The sequence below is a fragment of the Ochotona curzoniae genome, unplaced genomic scaffold (assembly GCF_017591425.1).
Source record: "Ochotona curzoniae isolate NIBS_2020 unplaced genomic scaffold, NIBS_Ocur_1.0 scaffold_4506, whole genome shotgun sequence".
Classification (NCBI taxonomy): domain Eukaryota; kingdom Metazoa; phylum Chordata; class Mammalia; order Lagomorpha; family Ochotonidae; genus Ochotona; species Ochotona curzoniae.
In genome coordinates, this window is record NW_024467119.1 from 49,714,440 (window position 1) to 49,737,174 (window position 22,735).

The 22,735-nt window shown below is 41.1% G+C and overlaps 1 protein-coding gene across 6 annotated transcripts in view; it reads right to left on the reverse strand.

Moving 5' to 3' along the window:
- Positions 1 to 201: 201 nt before the first annotated feature.
- The window catches only part of ALPK1 (alpha kinase 1), a 115,891-nt gene continuing 93,357 nt past the window's right edge, over positions 202 to 22,735 (reverse strand). For all 6 annotated transcript variants that reach the window (XM_040967037.1, XM_040967034.1, XM_040967038.1 and 3 more), the window contains 11 exons: positions 20,823 to 21,021; positions 16,399 to 16,458; positions 15,743 to 15,829; positions 14,958 to 15,034; positions 13,663 to 13,758; positions 12,126 to 12,230; positions 8,966 to 11,087; positions 7,255 to 7,408; positions 3,085 to 3,247; positions 1,690 to 1,876; positions 202 to 783 (listed from right to left, as the gene is read on the reverse strand). In XM_040967037.1, the coding sequence (XP_040822971.1) occupies positions 569 to 783; positions 1,690 to 1,876; positions 3,085 to 3,247; positions 7,255 to 7,408; positions 8,966 to 11,087; positions 12,126 to 12,230; positions 13,663 to 13,758; positions 14,958 to 15,034; positions 15,743 to 15,829; positions 16,399 to 16,458; positions 20,823 to 21,021 (3,465 nt within the window). In that variant the 3' untranslated portion in view covers positions 202 to 568. The remainder of the gene's footprint in view (positions 784 to 1,689; positions 1,877 to 3,084; positions 3,248 to 7,254; positions 7,409 to 8,965; positions 11,088 to 12,125; positions 12,231 to 13,662; positions 13,759 to 14,957; positions 15,035 to 15,742; positions 15,830 to 16,398; positions 16,459 to 20,822; positions 21,022 to 22,735) is intronic.

Consider the following 22,735-nt stretch of genomic DNA (forward strand, 5'->3'; position numbering starts at 1 on the left):
GCAGCTACTTCCTGACACATTTAAAATTCTTATTTTATTTTATTTGAAAGGTGGGAGATAGAGGAAGACAGACAAGAGACAGAGTCAGAGAAACAGATTCAGAGATCTCTCATCTGCTGGCTCATTCTCCAAATGCCCACCATGGCCCAAGGTGGGCCAGGCTGAAGCTAGGGCCCAGGAGCTGGGAACTCAATCCAGGTCTTTCATGTGGGTGGCAGGGATCTGACCACTGGAACCATCATCTGCTTCCTCTCAAGCTGGAATCAGGAGCAGTGCCAGTATTCAACTGTAGACACTCCAAAATAGATGGGGGCATCCCAAGTGGCATCTTTGGAATGTAAGCACCTGATTCACTCATGGTACTTTCTTCATAATTGGGGCAGAATGAATGTGTCTCTTTAGGATCTTGCACTGGGAATTCAATGCAGATCTAAACTTGGCACTCCTCCAACTTGACACTCCTTCATAAATCATTGGCCAGAGCCATTCCCGTGGCTCCTGGCAAATACAGAAGGACCAGTGTGGGCCACACTCGGTGTGTTGGAGAGCAGCATGGTGGTCCATCACATCAAAAGGTCACGGTCTGTGATTTGCTTGACTCCCCTGTGGAAGGTCTAGTCAAAGAAAGGCGGTGACAGATTTCATTACATGTTACATGCTGGTAGTTGAAAAAGTAAAAAATTCCTCTCTTTCCAAAATTGGTGGCAACACCTTTCTGATCAACAGAGTGAATCTGAGGATCTGTGAGGTAGATGAGCCCTTTTCCATCACCAGTCACCCATCCTAAAAGAGAAGTGGATACATTTGAGTGCTAAATCCCCTAGAAACATCAGTCAAGCACTTCAGCAAAAATGTATATATGTACACCCTTACAGAAATAACTTCCTGGCCATGCTGACATTTATATTTAGAAAGTTTCTAAGAAATTTGAGCTGCACATTCCAAGGACTAACTGACTAAAAAATGAAAATTGATTATTGCCTAATTATTTTTGTCAGATATGACATACCCAAATCACCAAGGCTTTAGAGAGAAATAAAGCATTTTTAGAATAGTCATTAAACTCATTAAATTGATTATTTCATACTTCAGAAATATCCTTGTTGCCTTACTCCTTAATTCATACGTTTATCTTTTTATTCAATGCAAGTTTGCTCGACGCAAATTCTATGCAAAGTTCTGTGCAAGGCATTAGAGATAAAGCAGTGAAAAAAACTCATCCTAGGTCTGTTCACATACAGCTGCCATTCTTGTGAAGGGGACAGATCAATCTGTCATAAATAAGAAAAACAGGCGACATGAGAGAATGAAAAATGCTGTAGAAGAGGAATAGGGACGGTGCTGGGTGGTTATGAAACCAAGGAGAAATAATAAATCTCAATTTTTTTACATGAACTATAGAGTATTCACTAATAGAAATCGGAAGAATAAAATGCAACATAAAATGATGCAAAATTTACAATGATCCCAATTATGAAAATCAATCATATTTATCATAAAAGTGAAGGACTGAGGAAAAGTTTTAGCCTTTTTTTCCTTCTTTCATAGATCATCTGTTATAAAAGGTGAAGTCAATTAATTTAATTTCAAGTGGTAGCCCATATGCAATCTACTATATAATTAGTTATAAAGGTTTATACTTAAATATGATTAATATTCAAAATAGAAAATCACTCCCCATTCACATACCTTGTAAATCAACCACAACATCTCTATGATTAGAATACTCATAAGAAAAGTGGCCATAAGCCAGGCCATATTCTGTGGCTTTGTATTCTGTTTTCACCACTTTCGCATTATTGGATAATTTTACAAATTCTCCCAGCATGTATGGCTCCACACTGACACACCCCTTTATCGTCCTGCCTTCTAAAATCTGAAAAACAGAAATAGGAGAACCTAACACACTGGTAACAGTTCCAGGCTTTGAAGTTGAGGAGCCATCAATTTGAATGTGAGCTCCTCTTCTTAGGAACTTCTTGTTTTCTTCTGAGACTTCAATCTCCTCATCTGTGAAGTGACTATAATAATTACTAACTTAGGCTTGTTACATGAATTCAACAAGAAAATTCACGTAGAGTGTTTAATGTTGTATGTGGCATATTCTTCTTCATATGTTAAGCCCCCCCCCCCCCACACACACACACACTGACCTATCCTGGAAGCTATCTTGGCAGGGAACACAGGAATAAACCATTCACTAGGATGCAATGTTGAAATATCAGCTCACATATTTATGCAGCATACAATGCACTTTGTAGAGTTGTTTTGGAGGCTGGAGTTTATGCTTGGAAAATGCTTGGAGTTAATGTTTGAAAAATGCTCGGCAAGAAGGCTCAACAATGAATGACAGCCATTACTGTTATGAGTAAAAACAGGCTATTTCTGGCTGGTAAAGAAAAAAAAAAATACAAATGCGTTAAAGGTCTAATACAACTGAGGAAACAAGGCATTCCTGATTTAAAGAAAAGACTCTGTGGGGATATTTGCCTTTCTGTATATTTTAAGGTATACTTTGATTAGATACTAGTCTTACTGGTCCCACAAGGGGACAAGTGTCTTCCGTGGTCTTCCATTGGTAGAAATTGGTGGAAGATAGACTTGGGTGGAATCTAGGAAATTCCTGACAATTAGAACTATTTGAAAGTAAAGTGGTAATATATATATTTTTTGTTATTAAAGATGCTTAGGTTGTAACTTGTATCATTTAGTTGCAAGGGAAGAAAGCCAATAGATATAAAACAGGGGATTTATACATTACATTGAGGGGATAATCTGTACTAAATCAAATCTTGAGGGTTTTGTCACTTTGTGAAAGCAGAGACAACACCAAAAATTTTTCCTTAAAAATATTGATTTGATCATGTGAGGTGATGCTAGAACCGTCTGACAATCAGATGTGACTTGGAAGACCCAAACAATTCATTCCAGAAACAAAGTGGATGAGGCAAATGTGGTAGCTGGTATTCAAATTCATGGGATTTTATAAACATGCCAGCAGAGAGGGGAGCATGACAATATAAACCTAACCTATTATACAACAGTAAATTAGTTTAAACAAACTTTGGTTTTCTTTCATCTTACCAGTAATATTGTGGATGGAATGTAGAATATCTGTGTTGGAATATCCTGCTCATAGAGTCTCTTGTTAAACTCTGTCACATAGTGCTGGGCCGTCATCTGCCTCTCCACATCGGTGAAGTGGTGCCAAAGGCCTTTCTGCTCCTTGTATTCTTTCCCAACATATCTAAGATATACAAAAGTGATTTAACTTACTATCGAGCAAGAGAGAGGAGATAGAAAAAAGGCAATAATACTTGAAAGCTGTTATTTCTTCTTTCTTGGAATATTAATATTAGTTATCACTACTTAGCTGATGATTCAAATAATTTTGTAAGAGCCAGTTCAAATTGACCACACGTTTTGCTGGCTGACTTGGAAGGATATGGCTTAAAAAGGGAAAGTGTCCACTTAATGTAGAAGTTCTCAAGGCTGCTTTGGTAAGCCAAACAGGTCAGCATGGTGTGCTGGAAAATATATTAACCCTGGAACCAAACCTTTTTCCATCTGTCAGTAGTCTTCTGTAGGAAATTCAATAAATCTGTAACAGGCTACTTTTTATGTTTATTTATTTTTAAAAGATATATGTATTTATTTGAAACTCAGACTTCCAGAGATAGAAGGAGACATAGAGAAAGTTGTTCATTTCCCAGGTGGCCACACAGCCAGACAGAACCATAAGCTTCATCTGGGTCTCCCATATGGGTGGCATGCGCTCATGCACTTGAGCTGTAATTTATTGCTTCACAGGCACTAGCAGGTAGCTGGATTGCAAGTAGAGCAATATGGTTCATAAACCAGAATCTATATGGGATGCCTGCATTGTTTTTCTAGCTATTTCATAATGCCATCCTAGGTTGATACTTCCATATGGACTGTGAACGATATAAATATACTAACGATTCTTGGAAGAAAGTCCTCCACTGTGGTTTGAAAGAAAATGTGAAATATGGTTGGTCTGCATCAGGGAGTTATATATCTATAGACAGAAGCTAAATATAGTAAATGGTGAAATATTAAAAAAAATAGTAAAATTAAGCTACCATTCAATGTGTTTTATTCTTGATATGAAATGTCACAAATTTGAGTCATATCACATATTCCCAGGGTGACCTCAAAATCTCAAATGGAACTGTCTGAGTCACACACGTGAATCAGAAAGGCCTTCTCTAAGAATGTATGAATCCAGCATGGAGAGGAGCCCAAGGAGGGTGTAGCTTCGAGCATTCAGATTGCAGAGGATGAGAACAGAAATCTAAGCATGGGAGGTACATAACAGAAGGCTGGGTGATATTGGAAGTCAACCTGCCAAGCAGCACTGGCTGTGGCAGTGAGTGTCTCCCAGCATTTCAGGAAATGATTAATGGAGACCCTGAGAGCTTCTAAGGCATTGAATCAGCTCAGAACTTTGCATCTTGGCTCTGCTCCTGATACTGTTTTCCTGGATCCTGCAAGTCTGCAAATGATGACTCCAGTCACTGGGTTCCTGCCGCTTTTCATGGGATACCTGGATTGAGTTCCCAACTCCCTGCTTTGCTTGTCCCAATCAGTCTTGGAATTTTGGAAGTTGGGCCAGTGGAAGGTAGCATTCCCTCTCTCAAGTAAGTAAAATAAATTAAACATTTTAAAAAATAACTTTTCTTTGCTGATGGGCCAAGAGGTGCACACCAAAGAACAAACCCCATCAATGTTGGTGAGGAAATATCTCCTGAACAGTCTGGCAAAAGACCTCCAGTCAGGGACAGAACATCAGGTTTCATCTCAAATCATCATGGAGGATCATTTTTTTTTCATAAGTATGGACTTGCTTGTGGTAAACACAGTCAATTTTTTTGTTTAATCTGAAAATATCTTTGTCTTTCTCCATGAAAACTGTCTCTCAGTTTGTAACTTGCAATGTCTGATTTCCACTGTTGCCATAAAAAAAATCAACATTGATATCTCTTTGTCCATAATCTGTGTTTTTTCTTTGGTTGCCTGTAAGAATGCTTCTTTGCCCTTGGTGTTTGAAGTTTAACAAGCATAGGTCAGGAGTAGTTCATGATTGCCTTTCTTCTGGTTTCTTTCCTTCTTTTTCTATCTTCCTGAGAATTCACAGCAATCTCTGTATTTAAAGACTAATATATTGTTGGTAATTCTGGAAAAGAACCAGAAATCATCCATTCAAACATCATCATTGCTTTTCTAATTGCTCTGCCATCTTATTCGGACCAGATATATGCTTCACTCTTCCATTCTCTGTGTCTCTTCTTATTTTCAGATCCTTTTTGTTTCAGATCCTCCTGTGATGGATCCTGGTGTGTAACCTCCTAGTGCTGCTAGAACGAAAGACTGCAAATGGAGCAGATTAAGCAGCGAAAAACTGGTTCTCTCCTAGTTTGGGAACTCAGCAGTCCAAGATCAAAGTGCAGCAGGGCCATATTCCCTCTGAAGGTACAAAGGAAGGATCTGTTGCAGGCCATTTCCTGGCTTGTGGTAGGAAAACCACACAATCTTCACTGCACTTCTCTTGTATGCTTGTCTATCTCCAAATTTTATCATTCTATAAGGATAACAGTTATTTTGGATTGGGGTCTACCCTACCGCAGTATGACCTACCTTAACAATGGATTACATTTGCAATGATTCTATTTTCAAATTAGATTATTATTTGAGAGACTTGACTTATGAACTTGGGGGTGAAGCAGGAGACATAAGTCCCCTGACAACACTACCATGAAGTGATGTAGGGAAAGTTTTTCAGCATCTCTGTACTTCAATCCCTTATTTGTAAAATGAAGATCATAACAGTAGCTATATTACAAGATGTTTGAGGACTGAATAAATCAGTCCAGGCATCCTTTAAAGTAGGGCCTGGGCTCCAGTAAATGCAGTTACATGTTTACAATCCCTCAACCTTTTAAAAGATGTGTCTTCACTGCTTTAAGAGTCACCAAAAATTTCCCTCTCCTTTTCAAATTTTTAAAAATGTTATTTGGATCTGAGTAAAGAATATGGAACATTAAAAAAAAATGTTTGGCCTACAGGTCTTTAAAAATACTTCAATGGTGCAAGAGTAGGCCTTCTTTGGTTGCTAATTTTTCAGATGAGTTTGGCTTTAATGCTTTCATTAAGAACTAAAAACCTTCCAGGCATTTTCCTTAGCATAGATGAGATTTTTTATAAATATATATTTATTTATTATTTGCAAGGCAGATTTTTATAGAGAGAGGAGAGATAGAAAGAGGTCTTCCACCTATTGATTCATTTCCTAAATGGTTACAAGGGCCAGAGATGAGCTGTTCCAAAGCTGGGAGCTAAGATATTCTTAGGGGTCTCTCATGCAGGGACAGAGTCCCAAGACTTTTGGCCATCCTTGGTTATTTTCCCTGGCCACAGTCAGGGAGTTGGATGGGAAGCAGAACAGCCAGGATGTGAACCAGCACCCTATGAGATGCCAGCACTTGCAGGTGGAGGTTAGTGTCAACACCATTGTGCTGTCCTGAGTAGCATGAGATTTTTAAAGATAAATGTTCCCCTAGACACGTAGCCATGGCTAAGTCCCTAGGTCATTCTTGAGGGGTCTTTAATCTTTCCCTTTCCTGCGTAGCTTGTGGCTTTAGCTGCTTCCTCATCTCAATTTTCTGTGGAGGGCACTGGACGTGTTCAGTCATCATTTCTGTTCCTGGACATTCTTTCCTAGTCTTAGTTTCTGAGGTTGCGACAATAAAATGCCACAAAAGGAGCAATTTGCAAACAACATTTATTCCTTATACTTCCGCATACTTAGAGGAATTTCCTCTGTGTGTGTGCTTCTGTGTGTGTTTTAAATAGGTACAGTCGTTTATTCAAAAATGTGGCTTTCCTTGTTTAGCATTTTCACCAGTACTGTGGGTGTGTTTAAAGCTCTTTAGCTTGTCATATGTCAGGGAACTCCATTTTCGTTATCTGTACAATGGAGCTAAAAATGTTTCCTGGAGGGCTTTGAGAGCTTGGACACAGAATACCCAGCAAAAAAGCTGATATACTATAATAATAGGGGTCTTTCATATTAGGAAAATGCTATTGACAAATTATTAAGAATGGGAGCAGAAATCTAAAAATGTACATTTTGGCCATTTTTTCCCTAATTCCTTCAAAGTCTTATGAACAATAAGTTAACAGATGGGAAGCTTATTCCATTCTACATTGAGACATAGAGGTTTTCAACATTACCTTCCCAGAATTTCATCTTGATGTAGGTAATGAACCCAAAATGCCTTTCTTTGTCTGCCTTTCTTCTTCACATGCAGGTAGTCCCCCAAATACACAGCTGTTTCCTGAGCTGTCCACAGCTCAGAGTTTTTGGAATATTTTAATAAAAGAGCATCTGGAAAATAGATAAAATGACAATGGATTTTATGTTCAAAAGGGTATTACTAGCCATTAGTTAATAAAGTTGAAAAGATACAGGCCCTCAACCGACTCACATGAAGTCTTCAACCTCCTTGTATATTTTCTCAAATTTGTTCTTACTCTATGACTATCATTAGAATGTTAGCAAAATATAATAATAAGGTAATGGCTTACAAATTCCAGGGAACAATAGTTATAGATTCATGAAAACCTCTTATTTGTGATAGCAAGGGATTAACACACAAGATGATTATTTCTATTTGAAGGTAAAGAAAAATAAAGGATTTTGAAGCAATGTGCGCCCTCTTGGGACAAGTGATACATGCTTTCTTCTCCTAATCTGGGCATCCCAGATAACAGAATTTAGTACCTGTGCCAGATCACACTAATAGAAATAAAAATATAGTAAATTCTTTGTAAAAATGGTTATTTCTTTTTAAACACTTATTTACATTTATTTGAAAGACACACATTAGAGAGAGAGAGAGAGAGAGAGAGAGAGAGAGAGACTGGAGTCATTTTGTTTTATCTTCTAGAGTCAGCAGGAAGCTGGGTCAGAAGCAGAGCAGAGACCTGAATCAGACACTCTGATATGAGATGTGAGTTTCCCACCTGGTAATTAAATGTTGTACTAAACACCCACTTATTCTTATTCACTTTTATGCTGTGTTGGGCATTGTGAGTGCGATGTGGGTCTTGCTCAGGCTATCTGCCATGGGAAGTGATATTGAGTTGTATCTTAAGGAAGAAATAGCTTCTGGAGCAAGAATTGAAGTGCTGTGGCCTGAATGTTTGTGTTTGCTGACTGCTTTCCACCCAGCTCCTTCAAATGTGTACACTGAAGTCTTAAGCCAGAGGTGATAGGATCGAGATGGGAAGCGTTTGGTTAGCAATTCGGTCATAGTGGGGGTGGGAGAGTGACGTCTTCCCGAATAGAATCAGTGTCCTTACAGACATTTTGCCCCTTCCATAATGTGAGGACTGCAAACCAAAAATTGGGTCCACTGCAGACTCATGGCACCTTGATTTAGATTCCCCAGTCTGCAGAGGTGTGAAGAATAAATATTTGTTGTTTGCAAGTTGCCCCTTTTATGGTATTTTACTGTAGCAACCTCTGAGAACTAAGACTATGGGCACCGGACCAATCCATTGGCAGGCAAGAAACTGCTTAGATGGACAGGTATGGGCATCTCTGCCACTGGAGGAATGGTGTTCAACCAGGTCAAACTCTGTTCCACTATAATCCGAATGGAGAAAATGCACGGAGCAACCAGCTGGTTGGTGAGGAGAAGACAGATGAGAAGATAGGTGATGTGATGAATGACAAAACATGTAAAGCTGCTTTTAACCCTGGATGACAGCTGTGACTTGGTCCTCCATGATTCTTAAATCTTTCTATACATTCTATACATTCTATACATTTCTCTGGGACTCATAAGACAGAACATTCCTGTTCCAAGCTCCAAGTGATGCACTTAACAAATCCTTCAGAGAGCCTCCCACATGGATCCCCCCCTGAGATTGTACTTACTGTGTGCTTGCTGGAGTTGATTTGGCTTAAAGATTCCTGTATTCTCCAGTCTTTGGAACAACCAGTCATGCCTCACTCCTGCCAAGAGTTTTTCAAAGTCATCAGGCTGCAGGGTACGAGCCTCAAGGATCTCTTGCCTTATGTTGCCAGGCAAAGAAACGGAACCTCCACTGGAATTCAGAAAGGACCACGAGCTTTCACCTTCAGAAGACCCGCTGGAGACTGCAGATGCTCGTAGCCATGGTGTCGTGGGGGAGCTGGGCCACAGGCTGCGAGGAAGCACCCTCCTTGGTGGTCTGTCTTCCTCTGTTGTAGTGCAGTCCTCACTGAGCACTGCAAAGGGACTGTTCCCACTTTCTGAGGAACTGGGGCTCTCTGACCTCTGACCAGGTGGATGCATCCAGGTATAGGATCTGTGACAACCTTGCCTGCCTGTGGGGTGCACTTCCGTGCTTTGAAGTAGCTGGCCCCCTTCATCCACCGTGGAAGCATCGGGATCAATACCTTCTTCCTCATTGGAGCCACCAGATACTCCTGTGTCAGAATTTTGAACAAGCCTATGAGGAGCAAGAGAGCTACAGGCCATCATGGAACTGCCACCCAGAGAACTGTGCAGGAATCTCTGCATGCCTGAATGTACTTCCTCCATACTTTCTGCTGTTTCGGCTTCTGGGTCAGCGCAGCAGGGTCCATCCCCAAAGGCAGGGCCTGTGCTTCTTAGATTGATTGCCTTTGCCTTCTCTTTTTCTTGTGTCTCTCCAGAATCACAGCTGGTTTCTGGAAATTCACCTACTGTTTCAAAGAGCTCTACATGGATTGAAGGATATGTGGCCATGTTCTTGAGATCACTGGAATCAGAAGACCAAGAAATACAACTGTATGAAGGCTTGGAGTGGGTAGAGGTCTTTCTGAGCTCATTGTTTTTGGCTTCCTGGATGTCTTCTGGGACTTGTTCTGACTGCACTGCACCAGAGGCCAGCACGCAGCCTGCTGTGTTATGAGGAGGCAAATTAGCTAAAGGCAAGGATGGGTGCTGCTTGCATTGAGGATATCCTAAACAGTCATCCCTAGCTTCGTGGAGAGGGAGAGCACAAAGCTCTGAAGATAACACATGCACAGCCCTGTCTTCCTGATCTTGCAGCCCCTCAGAGAAGGCTGTGGAACACTCAGTATCCACACAGTGCTCTTCTTTCTTAGTCTCTTTTCTGGCTGACCAGTCATCAACATTCACTTCCTCCCAGCTTGTAGAAGAAGCAGATCCTGATAGCTTGTACCAAGAACCAGAGCTCTGGTTGTCGCTAAGAGATATGCTCAGAACAGCGCCCCCTCCATTGTGGCAATTGGGTGGTTCTGTGTCCGTCTCCATGTTTTGAATCACAGAGCTTGGAAAGGCATTAGAATGGGTCCAGTTTCTCCTCGTTACCTTGTTGAGTTTCTCTAGATCACTGTTAGCCATCTGCAAGGGAGTGCTTCCTGGGCCCTTTTGAGAGCATGGTTTATCTTGAGTTGCACTCACAGTATACATGTTTTCGGTTTCTGTTTTCAGAGCGGTGATGCAGGTTTCTGTTTGAGGGTCTTTCCGTTTATGTGGGTTATTTCTGCAAGTGTTTTCAAAGACCTCACACACAGAAGAGTGGTGTTGTGTGTAGGATTCAAGGATTTTTTGGAAATCCACTTGCCCATACATAATGGGTTTATTCAAACTGTTTTTGAAACTTTCTGGGACGTAACACCTTTCATCTAAAGTCGAGAAGCTTTTAACTTGAAAATGTTCCTTGACCAGGGTGATGACAGACATGATTTTCTGAGATAGGCCTTCTCTATCCTGGCTTTGGGACGAAGTACTGAAAGAGTACAGCTCCCCCATAGCTTCACTACAGAGCTTACTCGCAATACACACTGCCTCAGTCTCCCCGTGGAGTCTTCGGTGCACTGTGATGAGACCATAAGCAGCTTTGAGAAAATTGTGAAGCTCCTGTTTTCCAGTAACAGGCTTCTCATCCTTCTTGGTGAGGAGGCCAATTTCAAAGGCCTCCTTTGCTTCACGCAGATACACATTTTTCAGTCCCGGAGGACAGTCATTAGAACTACTGTAGGACAAAAAGCAGGTGCCACGAATGTTCTGAGGAAAGTACCAAATACAGAATCAGTTACTGAGTTGGAAACTGGAATCAGGACAAGCTTTTTATAGAAAGGAAATCACTGGAAATATTAGAGGAGAATAAGAGACAGCTGTGAATGTTGTAAGGAGAACACACTACCAAACACTGAGTCAACAACTTGAGGTCTTCGTGAATCCAGAGGGCCTGGGATACAAGTGATTGGCATGAAGGGGTGAGAAATTAGCTTGAACTTTCATCCTGCTGTAGCCTTGATGCTTCTGGGTTGAACATGATAGATTCACAGTTGCTGGTGCTCTACATTTTATCTATCTTTACACGGGACACAGATATATCACTTTGCAAATAAAACTTTTCTATAGGCAAACATAGCACTCAGTTAGTGATAGCCAAAACCAATTCATAAGCGGTCTCCAAAACCATCGCTGTATCTGAATGATCTGGTTAATATAGCAGTCCTTTATGTTTCTTGGGGAACTTGTTCCAGGCCACCCTTTAAATACCAAACTCCATAAATGCTCACAGTATTTGAATGCATGCCATGCACAACCTCATGTATACCTGGAATATTTTCAAGCTCACTTATAATATCAACTACTCAGATATTTGACGTTATAACTACATAGTTGTAACATCGTACTGCTGTAGGAATAATGATGAAAGTCTGTACATGTTCAGCTGCATTTTTCCCCAATTATTTTGATTCACAGTTGATTGACTTCTTGAATTCAAGACCTAGGAGTGTGGAGGATCAACTGCATTTCAAAATCTCAGATCTTTAGGTATCAATCCCCAAGAGTTGCATTTAGTGGGTCTAGGTGGTGTCTGGGAATGCATATTCTGCTAAGACTCCTTGGGATATTCTGATGTGCCATCAGTTGGGGGAACTATTGTTCGAGATCAAAGACAGCATGCTGTGCTTGGGATGGATGAGTTTAACTCCTAGACGAGAGACACAAAAGCTATTCTAAGGTTAGACTTTCTCTCCCCTTACTGGCATCAAAAGTTTCCTTTTGCAAGGGGTATCCTTCCCTCCTTACCATTGCTGTGAGCACGAACAGGGGTGTATAGGCACTGAAAACAGCTGCCAGCTTGCAGGCTTCTGCAGCTGACAGCAAGCGGTGGTCAAACTCCTTGAGCAGATCCTGTGGGAAAAGAAGAGGCAAACAGATAACAATTATTCTTCCATTAGCCGACCAGGCTTTGAAGTTCCTTTGCTTTTCTCTCAAGATTCCGAGGGGTGCCTTGCCCCTTCTTACCTTCCATTAAGACCAGTACCAAGGAAAAATGAATGCATCTAAAGATCTCAGGGCATCAAGTAGCCTTGTTCCAGCACCCACACACCCTCCATCCACCAACCGTGGTCCAAAGGGGTGAAGGAAGTGCTAAAGTGTATTACATCTACTGGGACAAAATAAAATTCAAATCAGCTTCTTTTAAAGTTGGTAGCTATTCTTTTTCAGAAGGACTCAGCCAGATTAATCAATCACTTTTACATTGTTCTTGGCTAAAAGCCCTTTAATTGATGTCCTCACAGTAATTAGGATTTATGTATTCAATCCAGAAATACACAGTGAATACCTCCATGTTTCAGGCACTGTTATAGACTTGAGGACACAACAGAGAATAACCCAGCTATATAATTATTTTCTGCAGGGAATGGAGGGACAAGTCAACATATAGAATGCAGGAAAACACATAATACCTAAGACAGCAATAAATGTTCCATAGAAAAATAAGGTGGAAAAACAGCCAGGTCCAGGGAGGGAAGGATGTTTGAAGTTTTAAACATCATTGGGGTCAACATCAACAAACAAGGTCCATTACCCTCTTTCTTTTTTGGAATGACGGAAGAGCAACAACTTACAGGTCAGCTTGTTAGCAGTGAGAGTTGAATGTGGTTACTATGGCCAGTTTGGGTGTTTGACAAAACTGGTTAGAAATTACAATAGCAAAAATCTCCAATCCAGTGCCATGTGGGGAGCAGTTCAATGTCTGCTCCAATGATCCAGGTCTATCAGAGCCCTGTTTGTTCTCCCAATTCTCTTTCTTACTTGTTGTCCAATTGCAGAGATTACTTCACTTTTCTGGGTCTCAGGTTATTTTTCTCTGAAATGGGAATGATATGCTTTGCTATACCCACCTCATGGAGTTTCATGTTGGTGGACATACTTCATGAATTTTAAAGTGACATACAAATATTAGTCAGCATTATCGCTGAAGTTAAGAGCCTGGAACAAGTGACTGATGGTGACTGAAGTTATAAAATAATCGTAGAGATGAGCAGAGTTCAGAAGCTGAGTCTTGTGCTGATTTGAAAGGTCTTGGGATCCCTTTGATATCCATTCATTCCTTCACAGGAAATATCTAATGCTCTTTGTGTGTTTGACATTGTCCCAGGAGCTGGGATAATGAGGCAAAACAGGACACCACAGCTGTCAACCCCAGCATCTCAGGCATGCACAAGGGAGATGCAGCTCCATGACTAACCACCGCCAGGAAGGACGTGGATGGCTGTTTTCCAGGTGACATCCCCCAACCCTGAACCATTTATTTATTTTGAGAAATAATAATTACCAAGTTAATTTGTGGGTTGTTTCTAAACTTTTCATAATCTTTCTTGCTCATGGAAACAAAGATGTCTGCCAGTATGCCTAGTGATGTGGCAATGCCCTGTAAAGAAAACACAGACAAGCCACAGATGGGTAGTTTAGGTTGATCCTAGATCTCTTCTCACTTCCCACAGGCATTGCTTAGCCCTGCATATGCGTCACTGACCTATTATTATCATGACACTAGAGGTATATTTTCTTAAAAATTATTTATTTTTATTTCTTTGAAAGGCAGACAGAGAGAGAAGAAAGACAGAGAGAGAGAGAGAGAGAGAGTGAATGAATCCCTAGTTCAACTCCCAAAATGCCTGTATGGCTGGGCCTGCACCAGGCTGAAGTCAAGAGCTTGGAACTTTATCCAGGTTGGCTACATGACTTTATCCAGGTTGGCTACTACAGGACCCAAATACTGGAGTTCTTTCATGCTGCCTTCCAGGGTGCACTTAAGCAGGAAGTTGGATCAGAAGCAAAATGAGGACTTGAACCATCACATTTCCATATAAAATTCTAATGTCCTAAGAGTTATCTTAACAGCTGTTCCACAGGCTCCTCCCCATGGAGATACTAATAAACCATGTTCCACAGGCTTGGTTAGAGCATTGCTTCTGAGTTATATGGAATAGAGTCACATGTGAATAGAGAGCTTTCCTAGTTGGGTTTCCCTGGGCAATCAATGCTCACTTGCCCATGTTGCTCTGCCTAAGCCATTGGTCTGTGGGACTGTTCTCACATCACATTTTAACCACGTTGTGGAAGTATCACAGGCAGCAAGTCTGCTGACAGAGCGCAGCAAAAGCACTAACCTGATGCTTCGGAGGACAAAAAATATTCCCCAGACTTACAAAGAGGAAGCAAATGATGCTTCCTATTTCTTGAATAAAGATGCAACATGAACAATTAGTTAAGTCTTGGCCCACTCAATTCAAAGAAAATGATTTTATATTAAACAACCTGGTCATCTCAACGTTGCTATGGAATCAATATTTCAGTAAGACTGATGTAAGGAAGGACCAGTAGAAGCAAATATACGAATACATAGTTAGGAAACCAATGAAAGCTCTAAATCTCTGTGAGGAGTCTACCTGCACATAAAGACACAGGAAGAAACAGAACATGCAGAAGACCATGTGCTTCTGGCCATAGGCCCACGCAGAACAAATAAAATCAGCACAAATGAATGCATGATAAACGTGTGCCATCAGGAGCTAGCAGCCAGCCAAAGACAAACACAGGGAAGGAGAGAAACAAGTGCTAAGCCACCTTCTTATCTAGCTGAGGAAGAGTCATGTATCCTATGATGGAGGCCCATATTAATTCTGCTGCTTCATACCACATCCCTGAAAAAAAAAAAAGATATGAGGAGAACAGGGTAGAAACTGCTAATATCTGTTTCCATGTTAAAAAATATCCTTGAAAAATAATAAAGAATAAAAATCCATTTATCTCACTGGGAAAATGTAGGAACTGATTAGGCTGATAAAGTCGTCTTTTTCAATTTGTTTAATACAGATTTTTTTATTTCACTGGAAAAAGAAATAATTATACATAATTCTACTTTAATTGAATATATATTATATAAATATAGCTACTTCAGCTGTTTCCGATGATTTCCTGTTAAATTTTTCAAACCCTTTAGTTTGCATTTAACAAATAATTTAGCTCTGTAACTTTGCTTAAAAATGTCATAAATACGTTAAAGAATGAATAAGTGAGGTACTATGATGGGTTTAGAGCCAGATGTCACCATACCACATAGGATCCTGGTGAACAAGTAAGAAGCTAAACATAATATCAATAACCCTATCGTGAATAGCCACAATGTACAATGGTAGATTTCCCTAACAATACTCAGTAGAAAAAATATTTTGTTTTATTAATATTTATAACATTCCTAGGATATTAAATGCCATTTCTTTTTGATGAGGAATTAAGAAAAGTGAGGATCAATAACATTTAGCCAGCCATTGTAAGAAAATTCCACAGCAAAATCTCACAACCCGACTTTGTAAGTAAGCCTTGAAGAAAGTGATGTCCCATGCAGGTACCTAGCTTTTGCAGAATTTGCCCTCTGATTTGAATACAGACTGACTGCACCAGGATCTTGTCACTTTCGCTCTTGTACTGCCAGGTACCTAAAATAAGAGAAAGTAATTGCCTTGATTTAGGAAGGAAATATCCTGCTAATGCAAAACTATTTCCTTAAGAGCCTTCATGAGCATACATGATACGTTTTTGAGATATTGCTTCACCTCTATGTGTAGGAGAAGGGGAGGATGATGTCATGACCTAGCACACAAAGCCTCCATCCTCAGCGCCAGCATCCCATGTGGATGTTGGTTTGCGTCTCTGTGTGACCTGAGCAATAAACCCTAGCAGAGAATAACCCACATCCTTGGGTCCCTGCACCCACATCTTTTAAAAACTGCCTTATCTGAGGCCAACCAAGTTCCATGATTCCACACTTATATCTACTAGATGACACCCTCTCTAATTAATCAAATTTATTTTTGGTCTAAGTTAGAGAAGGAAGAGACACAGAGACGGGAACTGCTGGACCGGAGCCATTTCATTCCATCAGTGCTAGTTTCAGTTAGTTTGGAAATAGCTGATGTAGAGTAACTCTCAGGTCATGAAGCTGTTGTGAACTAATGCTTCAGTTGGGAAAAGGATAAAGGCCAGTGTGAAGTCTGAAAGCACATACCTGTAGCTCCGTTGTTGCTAATTAGACTGCTCAGGATATACTCTGCTTTTAAGAGCTTTCCTGGAAAGAAACAACCAAATGCCATAAAAATTAGCTGTGAATGTGACCAAGTACTGCAAGTTGCTCATGCTTCAACATTAATGCACTAGAACAGGGAATGTCTTTTCTCTGGAAAACATTTTTTTAAACTTAAACATCAATCACTACACCATAAAGAAAGCTGAAGAAGAAAGACGAAGTTTTCAGAAGTTGGCAAGATGGGAAGTTGTACAGTATCTGAGACTGTACTTAAATTTGTAAATGTACACATACATAAATATATATTTACATACATCTATGTGTGTATGAATGAGCCATATTTTCACATACAGTAGCAAAGCAAAGATTAGTTTCAGGGCACTGGCAGGAAAATGTAGCCTTAGGAACAAGATCAATTCAAAGGTGAGGCTACAAAACTCTGTTAAGAGCTCAGACCTTCCTGAACTGGCAGAAGAACCTCTGAAACCCTTCAGCGTGCTGTTCTATGGCATCTGATTTGTGGAGCTTGAAGTGGAACTCAGAGATAATTGTATGTATTGCCTAATTTAGTATGTCAAAAGGCCATCAAGTATTCATAGGGGGTTATATTATTTTGGCCTAGAAGAGCAAAGATTGTTCAAACTTAAAAGAGACCTGTGGGAATCCAACTTCCAATGGGCAGTAAGCAGGCTGAGATATTTTGCTAAGAAATGTCTACTAGCAAAAGAGAGAATGACTCAGAGAATATGTCCAAGAGTTTGAGAGAGCCAGTCCTACAGAGAAGAAATGAGCTCTAATCAAGGAACATTTCCAGGCCACAGAGAAGGAAGACTTGGGACACATGCCTGGCTGCGTTTTTTGATTGACATGGATGTGATGACTCCTTAGAACAGAGGTGCCTAGTGACGTGAGCTTCACATTGCATGTTGGTTATGCTGGAGGGTGGATAAACTGTGTTTTAGTTCATGCGTTTCTGTACTGTAGAAGCAACATCTGAGAAAACTTAAGATTTGGACTTTGCAATCTCAGAAGTGTTGCCTCTGTAGAGTGCACTCATGCAGGTGCAGTCACCCCTGGTTTTGAAACATAAAACCTGCACTCTTCTTGGATGGTTTTTGCTTGGGATTAATGTAACCAAAATTGAAATGTACATGGTGATCATAGAAGGCAATGTGCAGGGGACTGTGTGGCACGAGTGAGGGAGTTATGGTGAGTAGCATGAGACAACATGAAAATGGTTGACGTGGACCATGGGAAAGAGAGCTATAGGAGAGATGGCTTCACAATGGCAATGAATGCTTTTGGTGGCATGATGCTTGAAGAATCATGAGTGACTTTGAAAACCAGAAAGGAAAGAAGGGGAAATGTTCATGAATCCTTGTTTCTTCAGGTCCCACATCTGTGGATGGAAGAGAGGCTACACGACTCTTGTGGCTCTGGCTGGGACCTCAATGCACCTGCTTCCCTGAAGACACGTGTTCTGGAAAACTGGCAATTGTCTCTCTCACTGAGGAATTAGAGATGGAGTGGTGGGCTAATGTTTGTTAAGGACAGTGGTGGCTTAGTTCAGCTCAGAGAAATCCTGTCCATATGAAGCATTGGATGAAGCCTGTAAACACAGAATTGAGTGTTCCTTTGCTAACAGCACTGGCATCTTGGATATCCCTAAGCAGAAGGCCCTTGTGAAGGCAGTTATAACTGTGTGGCTGACCCTTCACTGTTGTTATTGACACATGCAATGAGTGTTTCCAGTCTGGTAGATCAGGTACTAATTATGATCCAAGTCCAGTGGCAAAGATTCAAATGGAAGTATTGTGGTGGTTGGTGACGGTTACAAAAGAACATATTCAAATAACAAGTAACAGTTAGCTGGGGTGCAGAATTAGCCTCAAATGGTTGCATTAAAAAGGTCAAAGACAATCACAACACAGCTGCCACAACAGCCATGTACCACACTATGTGAGCTGAAGTATGACAGTGGTAGAAAAGTGGGAGCAGCAAGTCTTGTTTTAGCATTGAACAAACCCTTATTATAATACTAATTAATATTATAATACTAATAATATAAATACTTATTATAGTCACTAAAGGGCCAAGATGTACTCTTTCCAGGTCTCCCTTGAGGGTGGCATGGGATGAAGTAATTGGACCATCTTTTGTTGCTTTCCCAAGAGCACTTGCAGGGACCTGGGTTGGAAACAGGGAAGCTAAAACTTGAATTGGCACTTGGATATAAGATGCCAGCATTGTAGGCAGTGGCTTAACTTGCTATGCCACAGCATCAGCCCTAAATTTTCATTTCTGGAAAGGATACTCAAAAGCTTTATTTGTCTTTTAAAGTGGATTTGAATTTGGTAAAAGAAAAAACTTACATGTGGAAACTGTTTTTACTTTATTTCACAGGCAAACAGGGCCTACAGAAACCAAGCAGTATGATTCAGGCATAGTGTTTTCACTCTTGAGTGATGCTTTTGCTGGGTATAAAATTGCAGATTGTTGTTATTTTTAAAAAATTTCTTCTAGATTCCATTGTTTCCTGGATTATATTATTACTAATCAGCTGCTTTGTATAAGTCTAAGAATACTTTCTCTGTGAATAATGCCTTTTCTGATTCCTTAAAAATTGATTCAATAGGTTACTTTAGGTGGTTAAAAAATTATTTATTTTCATTTTATATGAAAGGCAAAGAGACAGATATGCAGAAAGAGATCTTCCATTTGCTAATTTATTCTCCCTATGACTTATTAGCTGGGATTGAAGTTGGGACAGGTGAAAACTAGGATCTTGGAACTCAATCTGGGCCTTCTATAGGAAGCAGGGATCCAGTTATCTGAGCCACCATCTGCTGTATTCCAGGGTGTACCTAACACCACGCTAAAGTCAGAAGTGGGTCTGGGACTCAAACCCAGGTGCTTCGAAATGAGATACAGGCTCCAAGCAGTCTCAAACATTAGACCAAATAACCACTCCCTGTAGTGTTTTTTAAAAATTTATATTTTAATCCTTTTTCCACATGAATTAAAACAAAAGTTTGTCCAGCTGGGAGTTAGAGAGTGAAAGTGAACGCTCCAATGATTTATTCCTCAGTTGCCGAAAATGGGTGTGGCTGAGATGTGGCTGAAACTGTGAACTGAGAACTCGATCTATGTCTCAAAATGTGCCCAGTTGATTCAAATTCTTCATGATGAGGACCAATGGTAACATCCCGTCTGGGCATGCCAGCCCTTACCATACCTTCTCCCAAGCCCATCCCCCAATTCTGCTCACTTGGCATTCCATCTGATACCATCAGAATCAACCTTATTTGTTTTCACTCAGGTTTTAAACATTACAAATGCTATCAGAGTCATCTGAGAGAAGATGGATTTCCCAAGTTCAAGTTTGTCCCCACAATTATTCCTGAAAAGTAAATAAGGCGAGGGCACAACTGATGCCCAGTTGTGAGAACTTGAAAGTGAGTAAAGTTGTCTTTTGAAGCATAAACCTGCACAAACCCATTTCTCACAGGCTGTGCTTCTCTGCATTCAACAATTGTCCAATTTAGTGCAGTGAGCACTCTCCTTTTGCAAAGGAAATGAAGACAAGAGATCTTATTCACTCAAAGCCCAGAATTATTCGCATAACAACAAGAGCTAAAGCCAATCAGTAAGCGTGTGTCAGCTCTGCTTCTGGAAGAGGGGCTTGCCTTCTCTTTCCATTCTCCATCTTTCACTGTTGGGTTCTGGGGCAAGCAGGGAACACTTTTCTAAATCCAGTGGTTACTGGCCATGGAAATAATTCAAGAATTCCATGGGTGCAGCCTTTATTGTAATACATAACAGCCCCCTTCTCACCTCCAGTCCTCTCCATGCCACATCTTAAGCTCGAATGTCAGCCTCATTTTTCATTTCACTCAAAGTGACAAGAAAAAAGGGGGGAAAAAAGATACTTTAGGACCTAATCAGGTACTGTACCGGTGTTCTGAATGATGAAAAAAAAAAACCTCAAATTACTGCAGTGGGTCTGTCAGCTCCATTGTGCTCTTAGTCAAGTGGCCCTTAGAAAGAAGACAGGAGAGCGAAGAGAAAATAGTAGAATTCTAATCTGCTTTTTAAAGGCTCTTGGTCCCAAGTATAGCAATTCAGACATCCCTGTTTGAAAGCAGCAGGACAGATTTGTTAGAAGACAAAAGCTCCAATTAGTATTTTCCACACCCTTTCACAATTTTCTCTCTTGCTTTTGGCTCTGAAACTCTTTATGCCAGGGCCTTTGTGCTGGCAAAGAGGCGGGTGCAAGGGCACGGCGGCGGGGCGGGGGCAGGGAGCCCGGGCGCGGCGAGCTGGCACGCGGGGCCGCGCTGCCCTGCCGCCTGCCCGCCGGGGTCAAGGAGAGCTGAGTGCGCGCGGGCGGCCCGGAGGGATCCTACCTGAGTTGACGGAGATTCGGGCTTGACGAATAACCACCTGAGGGGCGATGGGCGTAGCGGGCTGCAGCCGGTGGAGACCTTTGGCGACCTGCAGGAGTTTCTCGGAGACATCCAGCCCGTACAGGAAACGGTCAGCCAAGAACACGATGGCCGAGGCGGTTGCACAGTCCCGGGCCAGGATGGACGCGCGCAGGGACTTCTGCACCAAGTAAAAGGCAGATCGCACCATTGAACCGGGCAAGCAGAAACTGCTTCCAACCAACCTATTGCTAGCAGAAGCAATATGCGTTATTTAGGTGTCTGAGCCGAAAGAACAAAACATTTTAGAAAAAGCCAAGCTTAGCTGTGGATGAAATTATGCTTTCTTTCTCCTGTTCTCATTCTATTTCCAAAAGTGTTCAAGAGTTCAGTGCACACTCCCTGTTGTTCTAAGGTTAGACACACTTAGGGTAAAATTCAAAGCACTCCAAAGTCTCCTCAATCCTTGCCCTTATTGCTTCCTTTCCTTCCCCTAAACTGATTCCTGTTATTCCTGAGAAAGGTTTGGTCCTTATGCCAGTTTTTCTATCCTTTTATCTGTATGGAGGCCTTCAAAAACTTCATGGAAAATGCATATGATGGAAAACTTAAGGTATGACCTTCAAGATATGTGTTTACGCCAAAATAGCCCTTTTTTATTTCCCTTTGTGTATCACCTTTCTGAAGGAGTTCTATGCTCAGATTCTGATTGCTTGGCTTGCTTCGCCTCCTCCCTCCCTGCTTTACTGCTCTCCCTGCTGGTCCCCTTCCCCTGGTAGCTGAGATCACCCTGGGTGACCTGGGCTGATGCCGCCTTCTTTCATTCTTCAGTACAGGTGGGAAAACTCTCCCCTCACTTCATATCACACGCTTCATTCGTTGCCTACATTCTAATGAAGAAGAAACACAGGATTCTAGGCAACATTTTAAATGTGATTATATTATCAAGTCTGGTTGATGAATAAAATAAGAGCAGGTAGAAAATGGAAGTCTAACACCAGGAATGAGATATAGAGGAAAATATGAGAAATTTTTATGGGATGAACCATTAGCTTTGAGTCTGACAGAGTCTGGATCTAAACAGAAAATGGCTTTACCACTCACACAACCTGGAGTGTGAGTTTATCCCCCAGTAGTGTTTTCTTCATAGGTTGGACTAAATCAAGTAGAATGTTTTCTAGACATGTTGACTCAAAGATGAAGTCTAGAAAGTATTGTGAGTGTTGTCCATTTTCTCACTACCACACCACCACATGAAGAAGTACTTTCTTCACCTAAGTACTAAATCTCTAAGTCCTGGGCAAAATGGTGCCAGATGCTTTATATGCATGCATTCATTCTTTCATTCCTCCAAGCTATTCCAAGAGGCGTGTTTCACTACTGCCTGCAAATAGGAAACCTGTGATGCAGAAACATTACATAACATGGCCAAGAGCACGTGAGCTGGGACTGAGAGCAAGGGTTCAGGTGCCTGGGATCCTCACCCAGAGCCCTGGTTGTACTGACGCGGAATGAGGAAGGTGGGGTTGGGGGTGGGGGTGAGGGTAGGGGTTATGGAATCAAAGATCTGACACTCACAGTTAGACTAGCTCCCACCCTGGCTGCAGTGCTGCTGCAGTTACTGACCTAAACATGGCTTGACTTCACAAAATGAAAACAACAGGCTTGTGTGGACCCAATGGGAGTGAGTAGTTTCTGCTTTTTATGTTCTGCATAGAACAGTTCTTTCAGAGTTTCAATGAGATACACATCTCTAAAGTTGACCTCAAACTTTCTCATTGCCCAATGCAGGATTCTATCTATGGTGTTTATTCACAGTTTGATTTCTGACATATAGTTTTCCATTTTGTTGTTGTTGTTTTATGATCTACAACTGCATATTTAACATAGCATCT